Source organism: Rattus norvegicus, chromosome 15, assembly GCF_021556685.1.
Source record: "Rattus norvegicus strain SHRSP/BbbUtx chromosome 15, alternate assembly SHRSP_T2T, whole genome shotgun sequence".
NCBI lineage: Eukaryota > Metazoa > Chordata > Mammalia > Rodentia > Muridae > Rattus > Rattus norvegicus.
Genome location: NC_141548.1, coordinates 100907710 through 100933770, shown reverse-complemented (window position 1 = coordinate 100933770; position 26061 = coordinate 100907710). Strand labels below are relative to the sequence as shown.

At 45.4% G+C, this 26061-nt stretch overlaps 1 protein-coding gene across 1 annotated transcript; it reads left to right on the top strand.

Moving 5' to 3' along the window:
- The first annotated feature begins 15747 nt into the window (after positions 1 to 15747).
- Positions 15748 to 19345, top strand: Sox21 (SRY-box transcription factor 21). Its single transcript, NM_001402362.1, is given in 1 exon segment — positions 15748 to 19345. A coding segment is annotated over 1 exon segment (831 nt). The 5' UTR covers positions 15748 to 17132; the 3' UTR covers positions 17964 to 19345.
- The last annotated feature ends 6716 nt before the right edge of the window (positions 19346 to 26061 follow it).

The following is a 26061-nucleotide window of genomic DNA, read 5'->3' as shown; positions in this document are numbered from 1 at the left end:
ACGATTATCCCAGCACTCAAGAGGAAGAGGGAGATCTCTGAGTTCAAGTTCAGCCTGGTCTACAGAGGCAGTCCCATAACAGCCAAGGTTATGCATAGCAAAACCAGGTCGTGAGAAACCAAACCAAACCAAACCAGACCAAACCAAAACAAAAACAACAACAACAACAACAAAAGTTAATTTTCTGAAAACTCACAAAGAATTGGATGGTCTGAATGAGAATATCTCCCATGGCTGCAGATGTTAGAACATTTGATCCCCAGTTGGTAATACTATTAGGAAAGGTTTAAACCAGGTCACCTTGGGTGGAGGGCTGGAAGTGTGTCCTTGGGGAAGTGTGTGCTGGGCTCTGAGGTATAAAAGTCTCCCTCCACTCCCAGTTCACTCTCTGCTGCCTGCTCACAGTTTGAAACAAGAGTCTATAGTTTCTGTCCACTCTTCCATCATGGCTCTAACTGTCTGCAACCATAAACCAGAGCAAACTCTGCTACGAGCCGCCTTGGCCATAGGGAGCTTTTGGTCCCATTTTGCTTTTTGTTTTGCATGCATTTTGTTGTTTTGTTTCTGTTTTAAGGCAGGGTCTTACAAGATAGCTCTAGATGGCCTAGAATTCACTGTGTAAATGAGGGTGGTCTCAAACACTCAGAGATCCCACCTGCCTCACTTTTCCAGTGCTGAGAAGACAGGTATGCACCACACCTGGCAGGTCATGGGTGTTTTGTTCCAACAATAGAAAAAATAGGGAATACAGAATTAGACTGTAATCTCTAGTACATAAAAATGAACCAAAACATAGTTTGTGGTCAGGTCGTGTTTCGAGGAAAATTGGTAGATAGCAGATTGTATGTAGATCTCAAACTAGTAGCCCAACTTTCTACCTACAATGTAGGGAAGAAACATAAAACAAAACATAATCCGAAAGAAGTCAGAAGAAAAGAAACATTACAGTGGAAGTGAATGAAATAGATCACCAGATAATAGAAAATATCAACCATAAGTTGATTCTTTAAAAATATCCACAAAAACACCAAACCTTGATCTGAACTGGGAACGAAAGAAATCACTAAAACTATTTTTAAAAAACATTAATTAAAAATAAACATTATCACAAAACTAACCATAATAGTTGATTTTTTTAAAGTTAAAGAATTATAAAGATAGTCTTAGAATTGTGTGCCAACTCATTAGATCACTTAGCTAAGAAAAGAAAACCATTAAAGAGTGACCCACAAAAGTTAACAGAATCCTTCTAACAAGACCTAGAAGGATTCACATGATCTTGGATCTTGTTGTCCCAGCACTATGTGGGTTTCAGACCTAGAGCAGCCTACTGATCAGGTAAAATTGGAGGGAAGTCTGAGGGACAATGTTCCTCTTCCTCATGTTCATGTATCACATTAATGGCAGACACACACATCTATAAACATGGCCTTAAGAGTCTAAAACATACTGGGAAACTGAACCGAACCCAGGAAAGTGTAAAATAGATTAGATTTCATTGCCAGTTGACATTTACACTAAGATCGCAAGGTTGGTTTGGTTCTGCAAACGAAATGCTGGTCGATAAGATAAGAAGAGTTGGGAGTCACATGGCTATTCAAATAAATGCAAAACTCTGTTTGACAAAAATTAAACAACCCATCAAGGAATGTTTGTTTGTTTGTTTGTTTGTTTGTTTGTTTGTTTGTTTTAAGACAGAGCCTCGGGCTGGAGAGATGGCTCAGTGGTTAAGAGCACTGACTCTTCTTCCAGAGGTCCTGAGTTCAAATCCCAGCAACCACATGGTGGCTCACAACCATCTGTAATGAGATCTGACACCCTCTTCTGGTGTGTCTGAAGACAGCTACAGAGTACTTACATATAATAAATAAATAAATAAATCTTAAAAAAAAAAAAAAGACAGAGCCTCACTAAGTAGCCTTGACTGGTATTATAAACCAGTTGGCCTTGAACTCACCTATCTCTGCTTCCATAATGCAGGGATTAAACAGAGAGAGACAGAGAGAGAGAGAGAGAGAGAGAGAGAGAGAGAGAGAGAGAGAGATTGAGGAAGAAAAAAGACTTAGGAATAATCCTAACAACAGTAGTGTAACTTCTTCACTGGAACTATAAGATCTTAGGGAAAGTTCGTGCTTGCAAAGATATATCATTAATGTGGCAAAGTTTTCCAAATTGATCTGCAATTGAGCATAGTACATGTGAAAGTTCCAGTGTCTTTTTAAGTAAATATGGACAAACCAGTCTAAAATGAATGTGACAATACAGGCAACATCACAGAGCTATAACAACCCTGGGAAGACCTAGTTGGACAGTCCACACTTACTCCAAACAACTCTTAGGATTCAAGGCCAAAAGGCAAATGACCCAATAAAAATGGACAAAGAAATTGAGTAGATTTCCCAAAGAAGGTATAGAAACCTACAAGAAAAGTGTGTGTCAAAGTCCAACCTTGTGTGAGTCATCTCTCAAATGGAAACAAAATAACAAAACACAAGATAACTCCTGCTAGATCCATTGTAGTAAAAAAGATAGACAATGGGTGCTAATTTTATGTGTCAATCAGATTGGGTTAAGGGATAGCTAGATAGCTACTCAGTGTGTATGTGAGTGTGTGTGTGTGTGTGTGTGTGTGTGTGTGTGTGTGTGTTTTAGTCCCTAATTCAAGAGTGTGAGAGTAAAACTTGAATCAGGGACTGGGTACAACAGAAGAGTGCTGGGGTCAAATGTGGATAGGCATCGTTCAACCTGTTGAGGGCCCAAATAGAAGAACACAGCAGAAAGGAAGTTTCTTCTGATTGAGTTGGATCATCCATCCTCCCCTGCCTTCACAAGTTGGTGCTTGTGGTTTTCAGGCCCTCATAGATGGACTTGGACTAGGATTTTTACCCTCACACCTTAAGCCTTCAGACTCACATTTAATTCTTCCTCTGGCTTTCTTGGTTCTCCAGCATGCCGATAGTACACGTTGGGACTTCCCAGTCTTCTTATTTACACAAACCAACTCCCTGTGGCTCTGTTTCTCTAATGAACCTGACAATGTGGGACAAGTTAGAGGCTTCCTACTGCTGATAGGAATCTACACTAACAAGGTCATTTTGGGGAAATAACCAATCAGTTGAGCTAAGATAGGTAATACTGTGAGCATTTTCCAGCTGTCCATCAGCTCATGAATCGTTGTGTGAAATGCGAGTGTGCATACAATGGAATACTATTCACTAATAAAACTGCATGAACTGCTGGTGCATGCTGCAACTTGGATGAACCTTGAAACACTATGCTATACAAAGGAGGCCTCTCATCGCACAATCAGATCATAAGATCTGGTTCAAATGAGATGCCCAGAGCAGGCAAGGCTGTAGAGACAGAATGTACATTAGTGCTTGCCTGCTGAGTCGAGAGAGGACAGCTTGGAGGTAACAGAGAGCAATAGCTAATAAAGACGCCATTTCTTTCTGTAGTGGTCGATGAAATGTTCTAAAATTAACTATAGTGGTGGCCACACCATTCTCTGACTAAAACAAAAACAAACAAAGCAAAAACATCGAGTTGAATAAGTGAATGCATTATTTGAGTGAATTATCTTCTCCGAATATTTATTTTTATTATTTTTAAATTGTGTGTGCACGCACACGTGTAAATACAGGAGCCCATTAAAGCCAGAGGCATCAGATACTCATGAAGCAGAGCTGTAGGCAGCTGAGGTGCCCAGCGACAGTTCTGGGAATCAATGTGGGTCTTCTGGGAGAGTAATACACGCTCTTCATCACAGAACCACCTCTCCAGAAGGCATCTTGGCAAGGAAGTTATAAAAGTCAATCCTCCTCATACAAGGATGTTGTTCTTGCCAGTTTGCTCTGGAAAGTAGTAAAAGAGAAGTCTGTTGAAGCCCTAAGTCAATGTGGAAGGCAGAGGAAGCAAGCCTCCGACATGCCCTTAAAAAAAAACTTAAGTTCCAACTGTAGCTGTCTGCATGGAAGGCAGTTTCTCCTTCCTAGTCAGAATGCTCTGCCACCCTGCCCACTGCCCAAGTGAACCAGACTCACCTGTCTCCAGTCACCTTTAGGAAGTTCACAGGTGCCTCATCGGAAATCTCATCCTTCCCCTGCATTGCCTCCTTCTCATTTACAGCCTCACACGTTAGCTGAAAGGTCTATCATTATCTCCACCTTCCCAAGAAGAGACTGCAACTCTCCGAGTTGGCGGCTAGTCCACAGCAAACAGGGAGGGCAAACAGAGCACTTGGGTTTTCCATGTGGCTCTCTGTCTACGATGCTGCTCCGACCTGCCCTTTCTAACACATATTGCTTATTTTCTCTGAGGCGGCACCCTAGTCAGTGTTTACAATTAAAAACATTAATTGCTCTATGTGTTTTAATTGATGGGCCCTGTTGATTTCAGAAACCACGAAACCACTGATTCATGAGATGCAGAAGGAGTCCAGTCGGTAATGGAATGTATTAATCCATCTCTACAGACATTACTAATATTTTCCTTAAGTAATGTATGCCCAAAACGAGCTGAAAGCAGGCGCCTATGGCTATGGTGGAGGAGGTGGAACAGCACCAAATAACCATCATCCCAATGCACTGCCATATGCTAATTTGGGGGCGAAACTTTGTATCCTGTAGCCGTGTCTGTTTCTATTCCTTTTTTCTGAAACACTATCATTGTTAGCTGTGTAATGGGGCCCCGAGTAAGTGCAGATCATTTTCTCAGTCTAAATGAGTATAACTTACTCGCATACACTTGAAATTAGAAATTAAGGGATTAAAAAGAATAAGAGGTGGGAATCCTTAACTTAAGATCTATAATGAGGACTGTGTTGAGCGGCTCCAGAATCTTCCAGACTGTAGAGAAATATCATCGAGGATGTTTTAGATTCTGTGTGCTCATCTTTTTTAATTAAGATAGTGTAGTACTTCAGGTTTGAACTATGCAGCGATTTAACTTTTAAAGTGTTGAGGTTCTGTGTATGGTCTGCTTGTATGTCTGTTCACTATTATGTACCTAGTGTCCTCAGAAGAGGAAGCCCGACGAGCACGTCAGATCTCCTGGAACTGGAGTTACAGACAATTGGGGGCTTCCTCGTGGATGCTGGGAACCAAGCTGAAGCCCCCTAGAAGGATAACCGGTGCTCTCAACCACTGAGCCATCTCTCCAGCTCCTCATTTATGCATTTAAAAAATATATATGATACTAACATAAAGAATTTTCTGGTTGAGAACTAGTTTGCTGCCTTCAGAAAATCTAGGAATCAGACATTATTCCTATGTGGATGGTGACTAAAACTTAAATATTTAAGTTTGGAAGAGAAAGGCCATTAATGTGAAACAGAAAACACTACGAGGAGGGTCCGGCTATTAGGGTTATAGCTATCTTTTCCTTCTGCTGCCCCATACCCTACTCATGATTAATTCATAAGTGCGAATGGGGTGGGGTGAGAACGACAGGATTTTTGCAGTTGTTACCATTTTCTTTGGATTAGAAATCTCTCCTTCTTCTTATAAATCTTCTTCTCTTATAAATTCTACAGCCTGTGTAGCAATGGTATTCACTCTTAAGACTAAATCTGGCTCTCCGGGGTCAAAAGGAGTTAGAGTCTTCATCAAAAGTCCACTTGTAAACCCGTGGGTTAGCTTGGTCATCTGATGGTGATGCTGACGGAGCTGGATTTCCGATGAAGGCTGCCATACCTATCCATAACGAACTGTTCCGAAACACAGTGACCTAATAAAGCAAGCAGTTCCCTATGCCACTGTCTTATATCTCAGACAGGGCTTAGCAGGGTGGTTCTTCAGTCTCACACATCACTGGCAAGAATCCTTTGGTGGAATCCTCTGGTGTGTGAACCATTCTGAAGGCTCCAAGAAAGGATCCGTCTTCTGTCTGATACCCAGGTGAGATGGCCCACAGGTTTGAATCAGCCAGTGCTCCATGCCAGTCTTATATTGTGCAGTCTCAAAATAGTGACAAATTTCATATAGCAGCCCAGGGCTTCTAGACACCAAGAACTGCAACTAGAAGCTGAAAAGTTTCGGATGGCTGGGGATCCCAGAATGATACTTCTGTTGCACCATACTGGTCAAGCGGGTCACCAAGGGCAACCGGAGTCTAGGAGTGAACTAACTCTCAGACTTCGGTTCTCATGAAGGGCTAACCGAGGACATGCTGCCATCTCCAAACTCCCCCAAAGTCTGGAACACTGAACACATGTGCACATCTGACTGAAAAGGAAGTTACATTTCTCCTGTAGCATAAAATCAAGGAGGCACGGGGATGAGCACTGCCCTGACATCGCCAGCCCATGTAGACTCAGAACAACTCTGTAAAACTACTCTAGTGTGAGCGCCCCGAGGAGCTTTTTCTATTTCCCTTTCCCTCACACAAAATTTGTCTGTCTGTCTGACCATCACCCAAATAGAGTGTTGCCTCAGGGTCCCAAATAGAGTGTCAGACACCCAGCCAACATCCCAGACGTCTCCTTACCTAAGAAGCAAGACTTATTTTAATAAGAAAAAAAGAAAGAGAGAAAGAGAGAGAGAGAGAGAGAGAGAGAGAGAGAGAGGGAGGGAGGGAGGGAGAGAGAGAGAGAGAGAGAGAGAGAGAGAGAAAAGAAAGAATGGAATCATATGTGGTGCCTTCTTTAGTCCCACCAGGATTCGAAGGCAGGAGGATCTCCGAGTTTCAGGTCAGTTATGAATACATAATGAGAACCTATCTCAAAACCAAAACAAACAAGGACCAGAAATGCACTTCAATTATCCCTTGTCTTAGCTTGCAGATGCCGAGATTTGAATTCCCAGCAGCAGGTAAACCAGGATGCTGCACCCTCTCAGTCCTAACCCTTGGTGGGCAGAGACAGGAGGAACTGAAGTACAGGTCATTCTCAGCTACTTGTACTTTGAAATTCACTATGAATATGTGAGAAAAAAATACTAAAAGAAAAATTATTTCTCACAATTGGTGATGCTAAACTTACATAAATAAATCAGTATAATTAAAAGAGATGAAGGAAATACCTTTTTCAGAATGAAAGTGTTCAAACAGAGGTTTGGGAAAGAGGCTAGCCTTGACATTCGTGGGAGATCCCTGAATTTTCGCTGCCTCAGGTCCAAATAATTTTAAGGTAAAAGTTGCATCATTCACTATTAAAGTATTCCAAGAATGATTTTATTTTTAAGAATAGATCCAACAAGAATATATAATCGACAATCTTTTAGGCACTCCATCCATTTTATCAAAAATGCAAAAGCAAGACTTAATCACATTAGACGAGCTTTTTTTATAATCAAGGAAATATTAAAAACAGAGCCAAACAACGCTTATAATTTAAAAGTAATAAATGTTGTTCTGTAACTAGTCTACCCTTAGTAACAGCTTAAAATGACAGACTTAAGTGCCAAGGAGACAGCAAGGACACTTGCTGCCAAGACTTGAGGCCCAACTTCTATCCTTGGCAGTCACATGAAGAAAGGAGAGAACCCATTCTCACAAGTTGTCTTTGAACTTCCATACATGTCACAGCCTGCCTGCCAACACACATATGTACACATATAAAATAAAGACATAAATGGTTTTTTTTAAAAAAGAAGTTTTAATTAAGAAGTTGAGTAACCACCAAACTGTTCTTGGAGAAAGGAAACGGTAAACTATAATTGATCATGTCTTTAATTTTACTTTTCATTTATATGTGAATGATACACCTACTTGTCTGTATGTGCACCATGTGTGAACAGGTGCTCAGGGAGAACCGGAGGCTGATACCTGATACTCTGGGATTGCAGTTACAGACTGTTCTGAACTGCCATGTGGATGCTGAGAATCAAACACAGGTCTTCTGCAAGAGCTGCAAATGCTTTAAACTTCAGAACCATCTCTCCAGCCTTTATTTGAAATGGCTTGATGACAGAGTTTAAGATGTGGAATTTTTATTTGGGAGTATGTTAAGTCTTGTCATTTCTAATACTATTAGGTTAGTTAACTATCTTGGATGTGAATTGTGGGGTTAAATCCTCAGCCTAATTTTTTCTAATTGCCTGTGCATACATGAACTCATTCATCAACCATTTATTAAGCACCTATTTGATTCCAGAAGCCTTACAAAGTGCTGAGGTATAAAGATCAAAAAGATATCATCCTTGCCCTTGGGGTGTTTAAAGTTGAATGAGGAAACAATAGGGGGTAATACTTATAACTAAGAGCTGCTGGCACTAGAATAGTAGTCGAGCTGGAATATGAAGATTAAGCAGGGAGTAGTTAACTGAGCCTGGTGGAATCGGTAGTTAACTGAGCTGGGTGGAGTCAGTAGTTAACTGAGCCTGGTGAAGACAAATAAAAAAAAAATTTGCTCAAAAAACTACTTGAAGCTATTGCCAATGAATGCATCTGATAGAATTTTCTTGTCCAGGTGTTCCCAGCCTCCTAAGTCTCCCCCAAGCATTCTCATAGCAAAGGCAGAATTTCACTTAAAAAGCAAGCCCTGTGATACAATGAGGGCCCTTTTGTCTCAAGTGAATAGACAATGATAAATTTCATCATAAACAGGGCTTTGTCTGCCAGCAATAGATAGATAATGTACACACATGAGCATCAGATACTGACAACTGACAGTGCAGACACACCTATGACTACAGTCTAGCCACTCCTGACAACTCACTGGAATGTGGAAAAGGAAGCTGAGAATAATCAAGAGGATAGGTCAACTAGGACGTAAGTGTGTAGAAACATTTAAAGCACAAACAAAACATTCAAATACAAAGTATCTCTAAAAATACCTGGAGGCGATAAGTCCACTGAGGTCATAAGTCAACTTTTCAGGCAGTTGAACTGATTAGGTACAGACACTATCAGACCAAACACTAATTTTTAATACATCAGAATTCCTGCCTATGGTCCTCTCATGCAAGAAAAATAAAAGGAATTAGGACTTTACTTTTTCTTTCTTTCTTTTTTTCTTTTTTCTTTTTCTCAGAGCTGGGAACCGAACCCAGGGCCTTCCGCTTGCTAGGCAAGTGCTCTACCACTGAGCTAAATCCCCAACCCCGGACTTTACTTTTTCTGACTCTCTTATTCTGATTATAAAGAAATGAAACAAACATGAGCTAAATAAAAACCTGAGTAAAACAAGCACCCTTAAGTAGGTGTGGACCTTGTAGAGGGATTGGAGGCTCTGGCCTGTCCTCCAAGTGTGGGGCATTGGAGGTAGACCAAGCAAGAAATGAAAAGGGAATCTCTTAAGCCCTGGAGTTTCCATACTGGTGCAGGAACAGTGGCTCTGACTTCTGTGAGATTTGGTAGCACAGTGGCCCAATAAAAATCAAAGAAAAACAAGCAAGCGATGACCAACTTCATGAGCAAAACTTTAGGCATGGCAGAGGGTGGAATGAAGGAAGGACTTAGTGTACCCAATATGGCAGGGTCCTTACTCTAGGGATGAAGAATGGATGGTTTGGTTGGCCAGCCATCTAAACTAAGAAAAGAATAACCAAGAAGGGCCATGGATAAATATGTAGGTGTGTGTGGCTTGGTGTCATGAGGCCAGAGAGAACTGGATTGTTCAAAGTCCCAAGTTCTGGAAACAAACAAACAAAAATTTGTGAAGTCATTTCTTCTTTCCTAAATTCTTCTCAGTACTGATGAGTTGACAGTGTAGTATAACACAAAAGTGAAATAAAGTGCATAGAGACAAACAGAGGAAGAAAACTCTCAGGACCTATGGATGCTTTTAATGTAGAAAAGCTAAAACATTTAAAGAGGTTTCAAGCTGAACGTGGTGGCACACTCTGAGACAAACCAGTCTCTGTTTGAAGATCAGCCTGGGAAAAACAGTGACTCTGTCTCAAAACTCAGTGGGTAAAGTGAATAATTTTTCATTAATGTCACGTGGTTGTCATTTCAAAATTATTATAAAAATCAAATGATTTCTAAAATACTGACAATAAGCAGAAAATTAAACCCCTAAAGCACATTGTTTTTTTAAAAAAAGCATTTTAAAATATACTACTTATCTTAGCAAATAAATATTTTAAAAATATGCAAATATTTTTAAATGTAGAAAATGCAGTGATAAAAACATCATTTTGCATACTAACTTAAAAAATAACAGGGGGTTAAAAACACTATAAACCAACAAATAATGAAGAAATTAAAATTTTACTCAAATACACACACACACACACACACACACACACACACCTCACCAAGACAAATAACACTTATTTCACTTCAGCAAAATTAATGAGGAGATACTAGCTTCATGGATTAGAAGGTCGGTATTATAAATATTCAGTTCTCAACATATAGGCTTGTAGAAATCTTATTTTTAAAAGCTTCTAAAAATAATTGGGGTCTCAGAGAATATCTATAACGAGACATTCTGTCCTAAAATGTGCGTGCAAATACAAATGCTGAAAGTATTCAAAATACTCTTGAATAACAATGAGAGGATTTGCTATACCAGATAATGCAAAAACAGACAAACAGAATACTAGCTTAGAATGCAAAACAGAAAGAACAGAAACCAACTTAAGTTTGGGCTAGGTAGCACTGACGAATAGAATACCAGGGCAGTCTTTGCAGTTAATAGTTTTGAGCTTGAGGATCTATATGGAAATAAAGCTCATAGTGTCTACAAATATCAATTTCAGGTGGATTCTGGTAATGGGAGAGTAATTCCTACAAGATGAAACATCTGAGAGATAATGAAATTTTTATATATATATATATATATATATATATATATATATATATATAAAACATATGTGTATGTATATTAAAAGTCTCACAGACAATGAACACAGGACAATAGTCATAGACATAGATAATATATGATTATATATAAAAACATACACACACACATACACACACACACACATATATACACAGACACATATATGAACTAAATCACTCAAGGACCCACTTAGAAGAGATATAGCATGAAGTGAGTTTCCCACTTTGCAGCCATCGCACTTTGTGCAAACATCAGGAAACAAGATGGAAATGTTTACATGTACTCATCAACAAGGAAGTAAGCAATAGTCTACAGCACATATCCACAGTCAAATGTCAGATGCAAGCTAAGACAAATGAATGACAGCAACATGCGGTAAAAAAATGATGTATTCAATCAACATGGAAGAAGTCAATAAATATTATATACAAAGGTTTTCTAGTGAAAACTTGCACAGATTAAAATTTTTTCAAACAATGATTTTTAAGGATACATTAGACTTTAAAAAAACCATAAGAGCATCAGTGAAGGAAAGAGTTATGTCGGGTTTGGAAATTAACAGACAGTTTGCTGTGTACATCATCTAGTTAGGAGTAAGTCTGCAGATACATATATATATATATACATAGATATATATATATATAGATAGATATAGATAGATAGAGAGATATATGTGTATATATATAGAGAGAGGATGTAGATTCATGTTTGTTAATTTATTAAATATAACTCAATAAATAAATAAATGCAAGTTGCTGGTAGGTTAATTATGAGAATATACCATGAATTTGGAACTGTGATTAAGTCAAATTTGTGTTTCACAGAAGGAAACTAGAGTACTTGGGAGAGGAGAGGGGACTTGAGCAGGACGGCGATACCTGGGGATGGGAAGGTTATCTAACATTCCTGTATTTATCTGAGAGCCCTTTAGCTATCAGAGGAAGAGGGACGACTGGGGTAACTCAGGGCTGGCAATGGCTCAGGGTTTGCCTTAGGAGGTGCAGGAAGTAAGATCAGCGGATTGCAGTCCCCACCTCTCTTGCCACACGGGCTGTGAGGATGGACCTTCAGAGGACCGCCCTAAGTGAGTCACAGGAATGTAAGAGTTTAAACACTGGGACTCTGTGGCCTGCCATTTGCCTACTGCTGAGGAATCCCTCAGTTACCTGCTCCAAGGCTTCTTTTCTGATCCATAAACTGAGGGTGTGACTTATTTTATAGTACTTCCCTAAAAACACAGAAAGAGGATCCACGTAAAAGGTCTAGTCTTGGCAGCTAGAAAATAAGAAAATTATTACTGTTTGAACACACTCCAAAGCAGTCACAGGCGGCTCCCAGGTCAGTAGGAGGGGCACCCAGGAGGAAACCTGTCAGGTTTGTGCTCCTAGTAAACAGACTGTGCTGCTGAAGTATGAGTGACCCCACGCTGCCAACATCACAAGTCACATGACAGGATTGCGGTTCTGGATTTGCCTCATCCCAGCAACCAACCCCCAGACCTCACTGCCTACCCCTCTTAGAAGCACTTATCTACAGAGATTAAAGCTTTCTGCAGGGTTCTTGAGGTCTAAAATTGAGATTTTGGGTAACCGCCTCTCTTAAATTCGTTTAGAAAGGTTTTTGGGTGGGGGTGGGGCGCGAGCGGGCCTTGGGTGGGGCTGAAGAGACAACGTTGGTGTTTCTTGTGTAGCCATTAGGGAAAGCTCTTCTTGGTGCGAGCCTTCTTAGACACATGCGGTCAAGAAGAGACAAAGCTCATCAGTACAACCTTAGCTTGCAAGCACAGCAGGAACAATGAAAAATCAAGGGCTTGGAATCTCAAAACGAGGAAAACTTAACAGCGATGCGAAAAGGCTACGTTTGTAGCTGTTGATGCAATTGCTCCTCTTCTGTTTAATTCACTTGGACCCTGCACTGACCCGCCCCCATGGGGTAAAAGGGAAGCAGAGGTGTCACTAAAGCCTAAGTAAGGTTGGCTGCTGTTAACATTCCCTCCTCAGCAGATCAAACAGGCTACATTGTGCTTCCACTGAAGCATGACTCCTTCATAGCACTTGCTTAAGAGCTGAACCCCAACGTTCTCTCACTATAATCTTAGGCTCCCGGATTCCAGGTGGAACCCACCACGAGCTTTGGCCTCTATGTGTTGAAGGTATCAGCTTGGCTTCCTGGAACATGGAGGTTAAAATACCATACAGAAAGGAGGGGGAGGAGGAGGGGGGGAAGGGTTGAAAAGATGGGGGTGGGGGGGGACATCTAGGTTCACACTGAGAACTCAACATCTCAGGCCTTTGGGAAGAAGGAAATGGAGCTGCCTGGGTTTGCCAGGCATTTTTCTACTCCTGCCAGCATCATTACTGCCTCCTAGTGAAGGTTTCGGGATTGGAAAGAGACCAATTATGGAGGAGGCCGGGAGGAGGGTCAGTATCAGAACACCCACAGACTTTTCATGCACGTGTGCTCTGTTTCCCACTGGATACCTCTGTGACTCAGGCATTACTGTGTCCCTAAAGAAAGAAGAGTCTCCTGATGAAACTAACCAGGTGGCCAGCTCTCTGGGTGCTTCCCAAGAGTTGACAGGACCCATCACATTAACAAGTCTCTGTCATTTCCTTGTCCTTTATCAGTTCCTCACATGGGCCATTCCCTTTTCCATACCTAGATGCTCACCGTGCAGACAGTACTGCACCCTTGCACCCTGACTGTTTAAGCCTGTGCCTGCCACTCTACTGATTTGAATATAACACAGGAGCAAATGAAAACTGAGTTTACATTTGGACACACACACACACACACACACACACACACACACACACACACACACACTGACTAGGGGTTTTCCTTTATTAAAAACTCTGTGGACTCAGGCAAGAGCTCTAAAGGCTGATGGGTAACAGGGACACTATTTTCTTTTATCTCCCAATTGTTTATTTCTTTTTTTTTTTTCAGATGCAGAGGTCTCAGGACAAGAATACTGACCCTCAAAAATCCAGAACCAATAAAATCAAACATTTCCCATTTTGAACTGTGAGAAGATTTGTTTCCTGAACACATGAAGTACACACAATTTTTTCCTTTTATGATGTCTCTGCTTCCTACTGAACTTTCTAACTTGGTTCATCTGCTAAAAGGGCAACATTGCATAGTTTATACTGGGGTTGTTCAAGGAAGCTTTACGTATTTGATTTTTGACAACACATAGCATATACAATCATGAATTTCAGTCATATGTACAAACATTTCAGTGCAATCATAATTTATTGTAGATTTATAAGATAAATTCGAAGTGCATAAAACACTTAAAACACCAACATAAACTAATTTCTTCAACCTTCAATCTTTTTATGTCAAGATAATTTTCATTATTAGACTCAACTTTATTCAGAATGATTAGTGAGTAACAGTTTTCATATATTGTGTTCCATATATACATATATGTATATGTATATATATATAGAGAGAGTGGCGGTGGTAATATTTTTGTCTCAAACCTATTATGCAAGTTGGTAGGTTGAAAGCTGAGACGGTAATTTTGTAGTTTATCATCATGAAACAGTGTATTTAATATCCTAGTCTATGTAATTACACTTGCCAGAGTCTTAGCATTGCACCACCCAGAGTCTGAAGGACAGTGTCTTCTAGAGTGAGGTAAGGAATTCCGATCCTAGAGAAATCAATTCAATTGTTTTAGCAACAGGAGAGGGAAAACAATACAAAATGCGAGTTTACAAACATGACAGCTAAGGAAAACAGAAACTCACTTAACATGCCACTGCTGACTGGCATGTCTGTTATCACAACAAACATTTCAAAAGCCACCGCTGTTCTTCAATTTAAATGAGCAACAAAACAAGCCTGATTCTTAAATAAATAGGAGTGCAAAACAATCCGTGTCAATGCCATCCTTACAAATCAGTGGTTCAAGGGTCCTGTGTGTGTACAAACAACATAAATTGCAAAAAGACCTTAAAAAAAATAACCGTGTATACGAATTTGCTACTTGCAAACAGCCAAAAGAAGACAAGTAAACTGCCTGAAGAACAATTACCTGGGGGGGGGGTCCCCAGGAATATTCGGGGGTGCAAACAAAACTATGCTGCTTGATTTTTTGCACAGCGTCAATTACAATAGCTCTAATTACCAAGCAAGAAAGCTTTGCTCAACAGCATAAAAAACAGTCAACGTAGAACATATTTTTTAAAATTTTTGTTTAGAGAAATGATTTATGCTTTTGATTTGAAGCCAACTCGCCCTAACGTGCAGTCGAGAGACTGTAAGCGAAAAAGAAATAAGAGATAGCGCTGGTGACCAGGATTAAAAGAAAGCAAAACAAGGCAGAAGACGTCTGTTATAAAGCTGGGTGTTCAGAAGAGGATGCGGGCTCAACCTAGGCTCGCGCTACTTTTCCGAAGGCTTTCCAAAAATAAAAAATAAAAAGGTCCTGTCCACTCTGCCACTCTGGGCTGTTTTTCACTCCACTCCCTCTGAGTGCAATCACCAGGCAAGAAACTGCGGGAGACGTCTGTTGCGAGGCACACCTGGCCCTCGAAGGAAAATGAGTACTTTCTTGCCTTTCGGAACAGTCTCAAACACTTTCATAGACTCCCCCCACCCCACCCCCAACCCCCTTCACCAGGCTTAACCCTCTTCCTCGCCAGTTTCTGAAGCTCTGCTCCTCGGGTGTAGGGCTTTCATCCTCCAGGAAGAGCCGCAGGCAGAGCCCCAGCAGCGCTGGGCTGAACAGGGGCAGCCGCGGGCGACACCAAGGATTGCCAAGCTCCAAACAGTGCGCAGACTCCGCGGCGCGCGGCGGACACTCCACTCGCCTAAACCTGCACTCAAAGTGAAAAAAGAGTAGGAGGAGGAGTGTTGGGAGGGGGCGAAGGGCGGGAGGGGGCGATCCTGTTAATTCCAGGTCCCGGAGGGGGACGGGAGGAGGCTCCGCTGGTCCCTCCTCCCTCCTGGGCTCCCGGCTCCTCCTCCTCCGCACACCCAGGATATACACACACACTCACACACGGCCGCGGCTGGACATGCACACCCAGCGCCCGCTGCCGGCGCCGACACTCGCAGGTGGCGACACTCACCTGAGCCGGTCTGCAGTCGCCTCGGGAGCGGCGGAGCGACAGCCTGGGCCCGGAAGGGGCCCGAAGCAGGGAGAGCAGGAGCGGCCCCAGCGCGGACCTGCGATCTGAGGTGATAGCACGTTTTCTTTAACCCCCGTCCTTCAGGACCTGGATCCCCGCACCCATCCAGCCCGCGGCGCCCGGAGCAGCCGGGACAGAGGGGCTCGGTGGCGCGGCACCCACGCGGGCGCACGCTCCGAGGCGCGCTCACCGAGAGGGGCGCGGCTGAGCCGGGGCCGGAAACTTAGGAGAAGTTAGTTGTAAGTGTCTCGGCTGCAGCGACCGGAGCGGGGAGGAGAAGGCGCCCGGGCCTGGCCCGCCGCGCTGCAACGAACCACCCTCCACTCCTGGGGTGCTCCGGAAGCCTGAGACAGTCAGCGCGCCCGGGGGAGCTGGGAGCCAAAGGAACAAGCATGGCCCGGGGGACAGCCTGGAGCAGCGAGTCGGAGAACCCGGACAGTCTCCACTGAGGCCAGGAGACTCAAGCTAACTTAAAACCTCAGCCTGCTTCCTTCCTCGCCTCTCCTGCGCCAAAGCCGGGGAGCAAGCCTCTCCAGGCAGGTGCCCGGGGACAGCGCCTGCCCTCAGCGTAGCTGTAGGATTGGGGGGTTCATCAGAGCGCCCTGACCCCGACACAGAAGACCGGCCACTGCAGTGTTTGTCTTTCCGTCCCTCGCCTTGCTCCGGGCTCCCAGACCCTCCCCCTCCTCTTCCTCTTCGCGGCCACCCCTCCCCCACTCCCATCTGCTTCTGTCAAACGAGAAAGTCACCGGGGAGAACCCAAACACTCCAGCCGCCGAGAGCCCCCTTTGGCACTTGGCAGCACGCGGCGGTGGGCTCCGAGGCTCAACTTGGTGGATCCTCCATCGCTCAACTTTCCGGACTGCTTGGCGTTTAAGGCTTTGAAGACGGAGGAGAGGGGAGAGCTGAACCAGGCAGTGGCCACCTGCAGGGAGTTGGCGAGCCAAAGCAACGGGACAGAGGGACAAAAAGCAGAGGGCAAAGTGCCACCGCGGAGTGGGGACACCGAGGAGAAGTTCCAGGGTCCCGGAGAGGATTTTTTCTTAGAGCTCGGCCAGACAAACCAAAGCGGCCTGGGACACAGCGTCGCGGCCCTGGGCTGGTCGTCTGGTCCCCTCTTCCCGCGCGGGAGCTACGCGGGGACGCACGGCCTCCCGCTGAGCCGGTCCCCACTGTCAGCCAACATTGATTTCCTCCGGGCGGAGGCCGAGGGCCCGGGTGGCGGCGGCGGGCTGCAGCCGCGGCTCGGCGACAGCATGTCCAAGCCGGTGGACCACGTCAAGCGGCCCATGAACGCCTTCATGGTGTGGTCGCGGGCTCAGCGGCGGAAGATGGCCCAGGAGAACCCTAAGATGCACAACTCGGAGATCAGCAAGCGCCTGGGCGCCGAGTGGAAGCTGCTCACCGAGTCGGAGAAGCGGCCGTTCATCGACGAGGCGAAGCGCCTGCGAGCCATGCACATGAAGGAGCATCCGGACTACAAGTACCGGCCGCGGCGCAAGCCCAAGACGCTGCTCAAAAAGGACAAGTTCGCCTTCCCGGTGCCCTACGGCCTGGGCAGCGTGGCGGACGCCGAGCACCCGGCGCTCAAGGCGGGAGCCGGGCTGCACGCGGGCGCGGGCGGCGGCCTGGTACCCGAGTCTCTGCTCGCGAACCCCGAGAAGGCGGCCGCCGCCGCCGCCGCTGCCGCCGCGCGCGTCTTCTTCCCGCAGTCCGCCGCCGCCGCCGCTGCTGCCGCCGCCGCCGCCGCTGCGGGCAGCCCCTACTCGCTCCTTGACCTGGGCTCCAAGATGGCAGAGATCTCGTCGTCGTCGTCCGGCCTGCCATACGCGTCGTCGCTGGGGTACCCCACGGCGGGCGCGGGCGCCTTCCACGGGGCGGCGGCGGCGGCTGCAGCGGCCGCGGCGGCCGCCGGGGGGCACACGCACTCGCACCCCAGCCCGGGCAACCCGGGCTACATGATCCCGTGCAACTGCAGCGCGTGGCCCAGCCCGGGGCTGCAGCCGCCGCTCGCCTACATCCTGCTGCCAGGCATGGGCAAGCCTCAGCTGGACCCCTACCCCGCGGCCTACGCGGCCGCGCTATGACCCCCGCGGGGACCTGTGCACACACGTGTACATATGTATAGGTACGAGACTCGCGGCCTTCCGCTGCGCCCTCGGGCGACCGGGGGCCCGGTTTGTATGTACATAGATGTATAGGTGTCAGGCAGAGGCGGAGGTGCCAGTCCGGGCTTGAGAGGCCGAGCCCTCGAGGGCGCGGGCGAGAGTGTGCGTGGCTTCGCAGGATCATTCCCCAGCCGCACTTCTGCAGCCAACTTTTAAGGAGAGCGGTTGTTAGCGCCAGCAGTTGGTGTTTGCTTTGCACTTCGGAACCTGTTGCGTTTTGACCCACGGAGGTGGAGGAGAAACTTTATGACATGTTGGGCTTTCCAGTTTTGTTGGTTGGATTTTGCTTTTTGAGTTTCATCCTTCCTCTCCCCGGTCCCACTTGGTCCCTGTTGCATGCGCTCGGTTCTGATGTTCGGTCTGAAATAGCTGGCCAAGGGGAGAGCCGGTGTCTTTAGCCTCTTAGAGTAGGGTGGCTCGGGGCTGCCTTACTCCGCGATTATACCTTGAATTCTGCAGACCTCTGCAGAACACTCCCCGGATCTATTCTTGACCAGTGAGTGACCAGCTCGAATCCGGCCTTTTGTATGAGACATGATCACCGTTCCTTTTGTTTCATCCCATGTGCAAATCAAAGCAAGACCTTTTATTTTCCTTCTTCTCCCCAAGAACAAGAAATGCAAAAAAAAAAAAAAAAATACGTGTGAGGTGGAAGTTCGGTAATCTACCCCTGAATTATCTACTAGAAGTCTCTCTGAGTCCGCTGGCTTGGACTTGTGATGCAGTTTACGAACGTGTGGAAAGTACACATGCTATTTCCCCTCAAGGCTGAGTTCACCTTACGATTGTAAATGTGTGTGTGTCAGTGAAAACATTGAGCCTTGGGAAATGCGTTATTTTCGTTGCCCTAAATTTGAGTCGGTTTTGGACTCAATACATGTTGAACAAATGTCAAAGTTAACTTTTAAGAATTGCGGAACTTTCAGAATCGCAATTTTATCTAATATTAAATCAGACTTTTTTGTCTGGGTCGTAATTATATATTTATTACTTAGCAAAACTGGAAAAAAAAAACCCAGAAAGCATAGAATTGTTTTTGAAAGCTGCCTCTCATCGACTAGTATTCCTCTCCCAAGCTGAACTGTTTTTCAGAGTTACCTTCCCATTTCGCTTATTTTCTAGGCCGCCTGCAATTCACTTGCAAATTATGATAAAACAACATTTTAAAAAAATTCCTCAAAGTATAGCTTTTTTGTTTCTTTTCAAATGTATATATTTTGACTAATGTTTGTGAATGAAGTTGCTAACATGTATTTAGTTTCATTTTGACTTTATGTAAGATAAAGTTTTAAAAGTTTAAATATTTGGTTTTAACTTTTATGTGTAAATGGTTTCCTTGTGCGATCTTCTAATTTAATATTAGATGCGTCTAAGCTATATCTGTAAATTAGAGTCCTACTATCACTCTGTTCATTTTTTTTGAACAAAGAGTTTAAATAAAGCCTGAACCAGGGAAAAGAGAGAATCCTCTATTTCTTGTTCAGTTCCTAACAAGATTTTTATCTGATTTGCCCTTGCGGTGCCTGGCCCAGGTGAAGTGTAAGGGATCCTCCAAAGGCAGTCTTTGTTTCACTTTTGAATAGATTTACTAGGAAATCTAAATCAAGCCATTGTTATTCAGAGCCAAAAACCCGATTTATCACATTTTTAATCGTGAATAGGAAAGATTTTAAAGAAGAAAAAAAAAAAAACCCAAGAAGTTGCATTATCTGGGGGGTGGGGGGGGCATGTTGGCATTCATGAACCAGTAGAAGGGAGCCCATTTAAAACATCTAGACTGCTCAAAACACTCCAGCAGTTTCCAGTAACATTTTCAGAGAGGAAAGTTGCCTGACCACTTTATCTTGTTTGCAGAACAGCCTCACCACTTAAATCGGTGTAATTTGTTCACATATCTTTAGGGTATTCCTTATTTGCACTCCAAGGATTTACTTGGAAGGGTAATCGGTGCCAACAGAAATGTACAACTTTTGGCCTCCTTGGGGCTTTTAGTCTGTCATGCTAATAGCTTTAAAATAGTTCGCTATCGCAGATTCTAAAGAGAGCGCTGGCTTTCCAGGACTAGCTAGGCAAGTCGCCACTGGAGACAAGTTAAGTTCGTGAAACATCTTAGTTTTAGAAAGAAAATGGTAGCTCACTGACGGATATATTGAGGGCAGGTCGGGGTGTATAAAGCTCAGGGAAGTCCGTGTCCTGGAGTTGAGAAGTCTCAAGATTTGATGTAGAACAGTCTTAAACATGCCCCGCCTTGGACAGACGCCATCCCAGAGGAGCACATCTTTATACGTGCCCAACTCTTTAAAGTCGTCCTTTTCTCCCAACGGAATAATATTTTAAAAACCATGAAAAGTTTTGGGAATGTGGGGAATAGACTCTGCTGGTTTGACCCTGATTCACTAATTAAAACGATCCCTCTCCTGTTATTCCCCGGGCTCTTTGCAATATTATAAGTTAATTCATATGGTTCTGAGCGATTATGCAAAACTAATTTGGACTGTCCAGGGGTAATTATCCCTGACACGGTTAATTAAATCCTTTCAAAGCTCCGTCTTTCCCTTTTGTAGCAGCCCACCACGTCTCAACACGGAACTTCCTGCGGCTCGCTGGAAATCACCCCAGCCCTAAATCTTAGTTCCCTCTCTAGCCTTCCAGCTCGGCCCCACCAGCAGATTCCCCGCCCCCTTGCCACCAACACCCTACACACACACACACACACACACACACACACACACACACACACACACACCCCATTCCCAAAGTTCAACGTTTTCTAAAAGAAGGGCTTCGAGCATAGATAAATGAGAAGTCTAGAAAGATGGGTAAGGGAAGAAGAGAGAGAACCAGAAAGGGGGTGGGGGTGCCAAGGACGCGTCCCCAACCGTCAGTCTGTAGTTTGTACACTGTCTGCAGGCTCCGGAGACTGGTCGACAACTCTCCAGTGGTCTTAGCTGGTCAGCGGGTTCTATTCACCGCTGGCCTCAAGCCAAGTTAGACTTCAGTAAACCGGGGTGGGGTGGGGTGGGGTGGAGTAGGGATGAGTATGGGGCAGCTGGAACATCAGGAAGGCGTCGAGAATGTGCGGGGGGTTGCGTGCCAGAGTCGGAAAGCGAGCTACAAAGCCAGCGCTGAGACCAGGCAGAGATGCAGCTTCTCCACTGCTCCATCTCTATTTCCGCGCGCGCGTTCTCTTGCCTGCCCTTCCTCCACGCTCTCTTCTCCCGCCCCCTACTCGGCTATGCCCTTGCAATTTCCAGTGTGTGTGTGTGTGTGTGTGTGTGTGTGTGTGTGTGTGTGTGTGTGTGTGTGTTTTAAAACGTGACATTTCTTTGGTAGTCACGGTCACCTAAAAACTTCATACAAGCCTCATCTCGGGAGGACCGAGAATGTTGCTTTTGGTTTTGAGCAAACAGGTGGAATTGATGCGTTTTAGCGATACGGTCTGGAGTTTGAGGACACTGCAGCCAGCCTTAGGTCTCAGTTACCTCCCTAGCCTCCGGGGAAGCCGAGGAGGAAGCCATCGCAGTTACTTCCTTGGACAGTCCGACCTCTCCCCAACCAGACCCAAACACTGTCCTTCTCCTAGTCTCGTCCGGGCTGCGGGTGTCTCTGCTAGGGCGCAGAAAAATTCAGGGACTTCCCGGGGTGGAGAGGGGACCTGTCCGCCAGCCAATCAGAGCGCGGCAGGCCTGGCGCTGCGGGACCGGTCCTCCCCGCTAGTCCCAGAGTCGCGCCCGCCCGCCCAGAGTGGCTGCGGCTTTCTCGCAGCCCAGCGGAGGCAGAGGGAGCACCATCCAAACTTTATTAATCTCTCCCCTGTTTTTTCTCCCTCAGTCCAGTGCATCTCAAAGGTCAACCCTCTTCTTTTAAAAGACTGATATTATTAATTCACTGACAATCTCCCCCTTTTTTTCCTTTTTTTTCTCTCTTGCAGGAAAAAAAGGAAAATGGTGAAAAGAGCTTTTTTTTTATCCTCCTTCTTTCTTTCTTTCTTCTTTCTTTCTTTCTTTCTTTTTTTTTTTTTTTGTCCTTCAGTGGGAGCGTTTAGACAGTCGAGGAGGTTTTGTCCAGGAACAAAACGCGGGGTTGGGAGGTTTTGTGAGAGTGTTGTTTGTTGAAGTGGAGCTAAGAAAAAGCGACGGCTTTCTCCTCATTGTGAAGAAACCAATCGCTGGTATTTGGAAAACTGTTAGCATTGTGCACTTCTTCTGTGTCCATTGTGAGGCGTTTCTTTTCACAAGGTTTTTTTTTCAGCCGATCCAGCTGGCCGGAATGAATAGCGGTGCAATGTGTACTGGCTTTGTCCCTCCGGCCTTCAAGTAGCCCCCATTGAATAGACTAAGTTGACACTGCGTGACAGTGAAACAACATAATAAAAAATACATGAGTCCCTGAATAGGAGCAGGCGCATAAATAAATAAAATGGGTGACCAAAACTGGATAAACTGAATGACAAAGAGGCGAGAGGGGAACAAAAAGATATTTAACACGCTAGATTAGCATTAGAATGCAATCTACAAGGCAGAACAATTGATGAATAGGTTTACCCGCCAAGAAAGAAATGGACTAAATGCCCTTTGAATGGATATGCTTTTTGCAAGGGCTTTGAATAGATATGCTTTTTGCTAGGGCTGAATGGAAAAGGTAAGGATGAAGCTATGTAAATGAGTGGGGGAACTTTTTATATATATTCTTTAAACACACACACACACACACACACACACACACACTGCGGGGGAAGAATGAGCCTCGGGGTGTTTACAGAAGCAATAATTGCCATGATTAGCATTGTCTGCAGCAGATAGAAATTGAACAGGTGGGATAATATAGGGTAGCAGTAATTATTCTTCTAATTAATGGTCCTTTGCTACTCAAAGAAAGGAGAGAGGAAAAGGAGAAGTAAAAGTTATCCAAAAGTTATGTTTCCTCGTGTCCGTTTGCCCGGCGTTGGGATCCCTGCCGCAGCACATCGGCAGCACATCGAGCCTGCAGATGCCAATCTTGCCTTCTAAGGGGAGGGCTTCATTTCCATTTACTCTGTGTTCTGGAGTCCTATACAGTGTCTGGCGAATGATAGGTGAGCTCAATGAATAAATAGTGTGAAATGAATGAATGAATGAATGAATGAATTTGACAGGACCTGGGTGGGGGTGGGGTGGACCAGGCCCTTCAAGGAAGTAGGAGGAAGGTACCATCTCGGGTCAATGTCACCTTTCAGTGTCCCAACTCTTTTTCGTGAGGAAGAGATCCACCTTGCTAAAGACTTTGGCCTCAGCGGACTTGGGCCACTGAAAATGAGGTAGGTTTTAAAATTATGAGGAGGTGGTGATAGAGGACAAGGAAAGAAAGGAAGAAGAAAGTATTAAAGCTATGGGAGACATCATCGACATCCCTCCCATCCTTGACGCCAAGGCAGATGATGGGGAGGAAGGGGGAAGGCCTGCTCAGTGAAGAACGCCCTTTACATACTAAGCATTTGTTAAAAAATGGCCTCATTCTTGCCCCCTTTCCCTAATATTCTCATTCTCTCTCTCTCTCTCTCTCTCTCTCTCTCTCTCTCTCTCTCTCTCTCTCTCTCTCTCTCTCTCTCCTGGCTTCCAGCAATCCTGGCCTGAATCTGGAGGGAGGAGGGAAGGACAGGATTCCTCCTGGTTGAATTGCTAGCTGAAGGCTTCACCCCATACTCTTTTGGGTTCCCTGCCCCGAAGGCATCCATTCGGGCCCTTGGTACTAAGATGTGAAATGTTTTCTCTCCGATTGCTTCGTTCCCAGGCTTGGCGGCTGCTGGACCACTTGGTCTAACTTTGCAGTAACTGCCTTCCGCGTCCTTCACTTGATGAAATACTGCAATTGTGGAGCACCCAGCCGATGTCTCCCTGCAAAGGTGAAAGCTCACAGCCTCTGAACCGGCAAGCACAGCCAGGACCCCTCTGACGACAGGCAGTGAAACTTCACGATGACCACCCTTAAAATACAGCAAGTCGGCCCAAGTGGTGGGAAAGCCTTTCTCATTTTAAAATGTAACCTGAGTCTTCTAGCTTCATACAGATTCCTAGAACTCTGGAGATTTTGTGAGGATCTATGTGGAAACACCTGTAGGGAAGGGAGTCCCTTGGATGAACTAAATCTTAAGATTAGGGTAGTGGATGTGTGGGAGGCAGGGAGCTGTTGGAACTGCGTTTCCGAAGCCCTCCATGCGACTACTGGGCCTCAGGGACCTCCTGGAGAAGCAGGAAGACGGCACCCGGTAGACAAGGAGCTCAGATGCCTGGCTCAGGTATGCCCCCTCCGGCGTACCCTCTCCATGCTCGCCTTGAACCAACCCCACCCCGCCGCTGCTACCCAGCATTCCATTCACCGTTGACTCGAGAGAAAATTAGAATCAGGCATGGCCTTTTAATTCCTTCCAAAGATGTCTGCACCTGATTTCTACCTTCTTTGAGCTCCTGGTTTCATTCAGGGAGGGGTTATTTAGGGACTTATTGAGAGACGGAAGTTTAGGAGGGGATTGCAAACGCCTCGCTGCTCTTCTTAGATGCGTTTATCATCATATTAGCCAAGGGCTTGTAGGCACGAGGCCTAATACTCATTTCCAGCCTCAGGGTGAAGAATTCTAGTGAGATCGACTAGTAGCACCAGATTTCTTTAGGGAAATTGCAAGGACGTCCTCGAGCACTTCACTGAAAGAGATTCCTGAATTGTTCATTTCATTTGCTCACGCACTTTCCTAAGCAACTTCTCCCCCCACCCCCACCCCCACCCCCACCCCCACACACACACACACACACACACACACACACACACACACACACACACCATTTTATTTCAGGGTCGCCCCAAAGTAATTAGCCATTTGGAGGAAGCTTAAATCCCGAAAGGCTCTGTCTAGGGTAACAGAGATCTAGCGAAGCTTTTCAGATTGATTGTCTCTACCAGGGTCACTTTTTCATCAAGCAGGAAGTAGAGGAAAAAGTCAACCAGCCTTTGAAAAGGCTCTTGAGACCTCGAGGCGGAAGGAGGAAGCTTCCTGTATGGCCAGCCTCTCCCTAGGTGGGTTTGCCACGGAATTCTGGGAGCCCGGGGGAACCTAAGGTCTTCCCAGAATCCACCGCAGGCTAAATGGAGTTCTGGTAGCCTTTAGCACTCTCTTCCTTTGCTCTGTGGTTTATCTCCTAAAGCTCGTTCACTCAGACGACCCACACGGAGGCTGGGGGCGTTGGAGGGAGAGGGCAGGGAAGGAGAGGGAGATTTGGAGTGTGGCCCAGCTTTTGTTTTTTATATCACTGGAGGGTGAACTTAAGGCACGCGAGCATACACTTAGTTTCCACCAGACTGGAGATCCACATCGGGCATCTTAGAAGCCAAAGTTAGGGTTAGATTCTGTGGGGCTCAGACTACAGGCCAATACCGGGGAATTCTGTGCTAAAACATTTGTGCGAGAGCTCTCCTAGGTCTCTCACGTTCAACTGAATTTTTGTTAAGGATTTTTTGTTTTTGTTTTTGTTTTTTGTTTTTTAAATCGGGCTGCTTGAACTGTCGCCTAGGTGGTCTCACTTTGCAGAGACCGGCTCCAGGACAAGGAGTGAGAGAAACCCTGAAGAGAATGGAAGAAGATGCACAGAACTTCAGGACAGCATGGACAAGTCGGTACAGGGTGCCACCGAAGGAAGGGAGGCACCCTAGAAAAGTCAAGGGCCAGACAGAGGGGGAAAAGAGCGGAGGTGACACTTCTTAGGGGTCACCAGAGGAAGCAACGGATCCCTCCCAACCAAGTCCGGGCGGGTTGACTCCCAGGCCTTTCCCGAGGCCTCAGCAAAGCAGCGACCTCCCCGCCCCCGCCTGTATCACAAGGCTGTATCCCTGCTGGGGAGGGAGGGAGAGGGAGGTGACCAGCATTTGCGCTCCAAGGGGATCCACAGGGGAAGGAAAGGCACCAGAAAGTGAAGAGCGTCCTGAAGGCCCCACCCTAGGACTGGAATTACTTTAGAGTGGAATCTCTGACCTGGACTGACGAATTTAA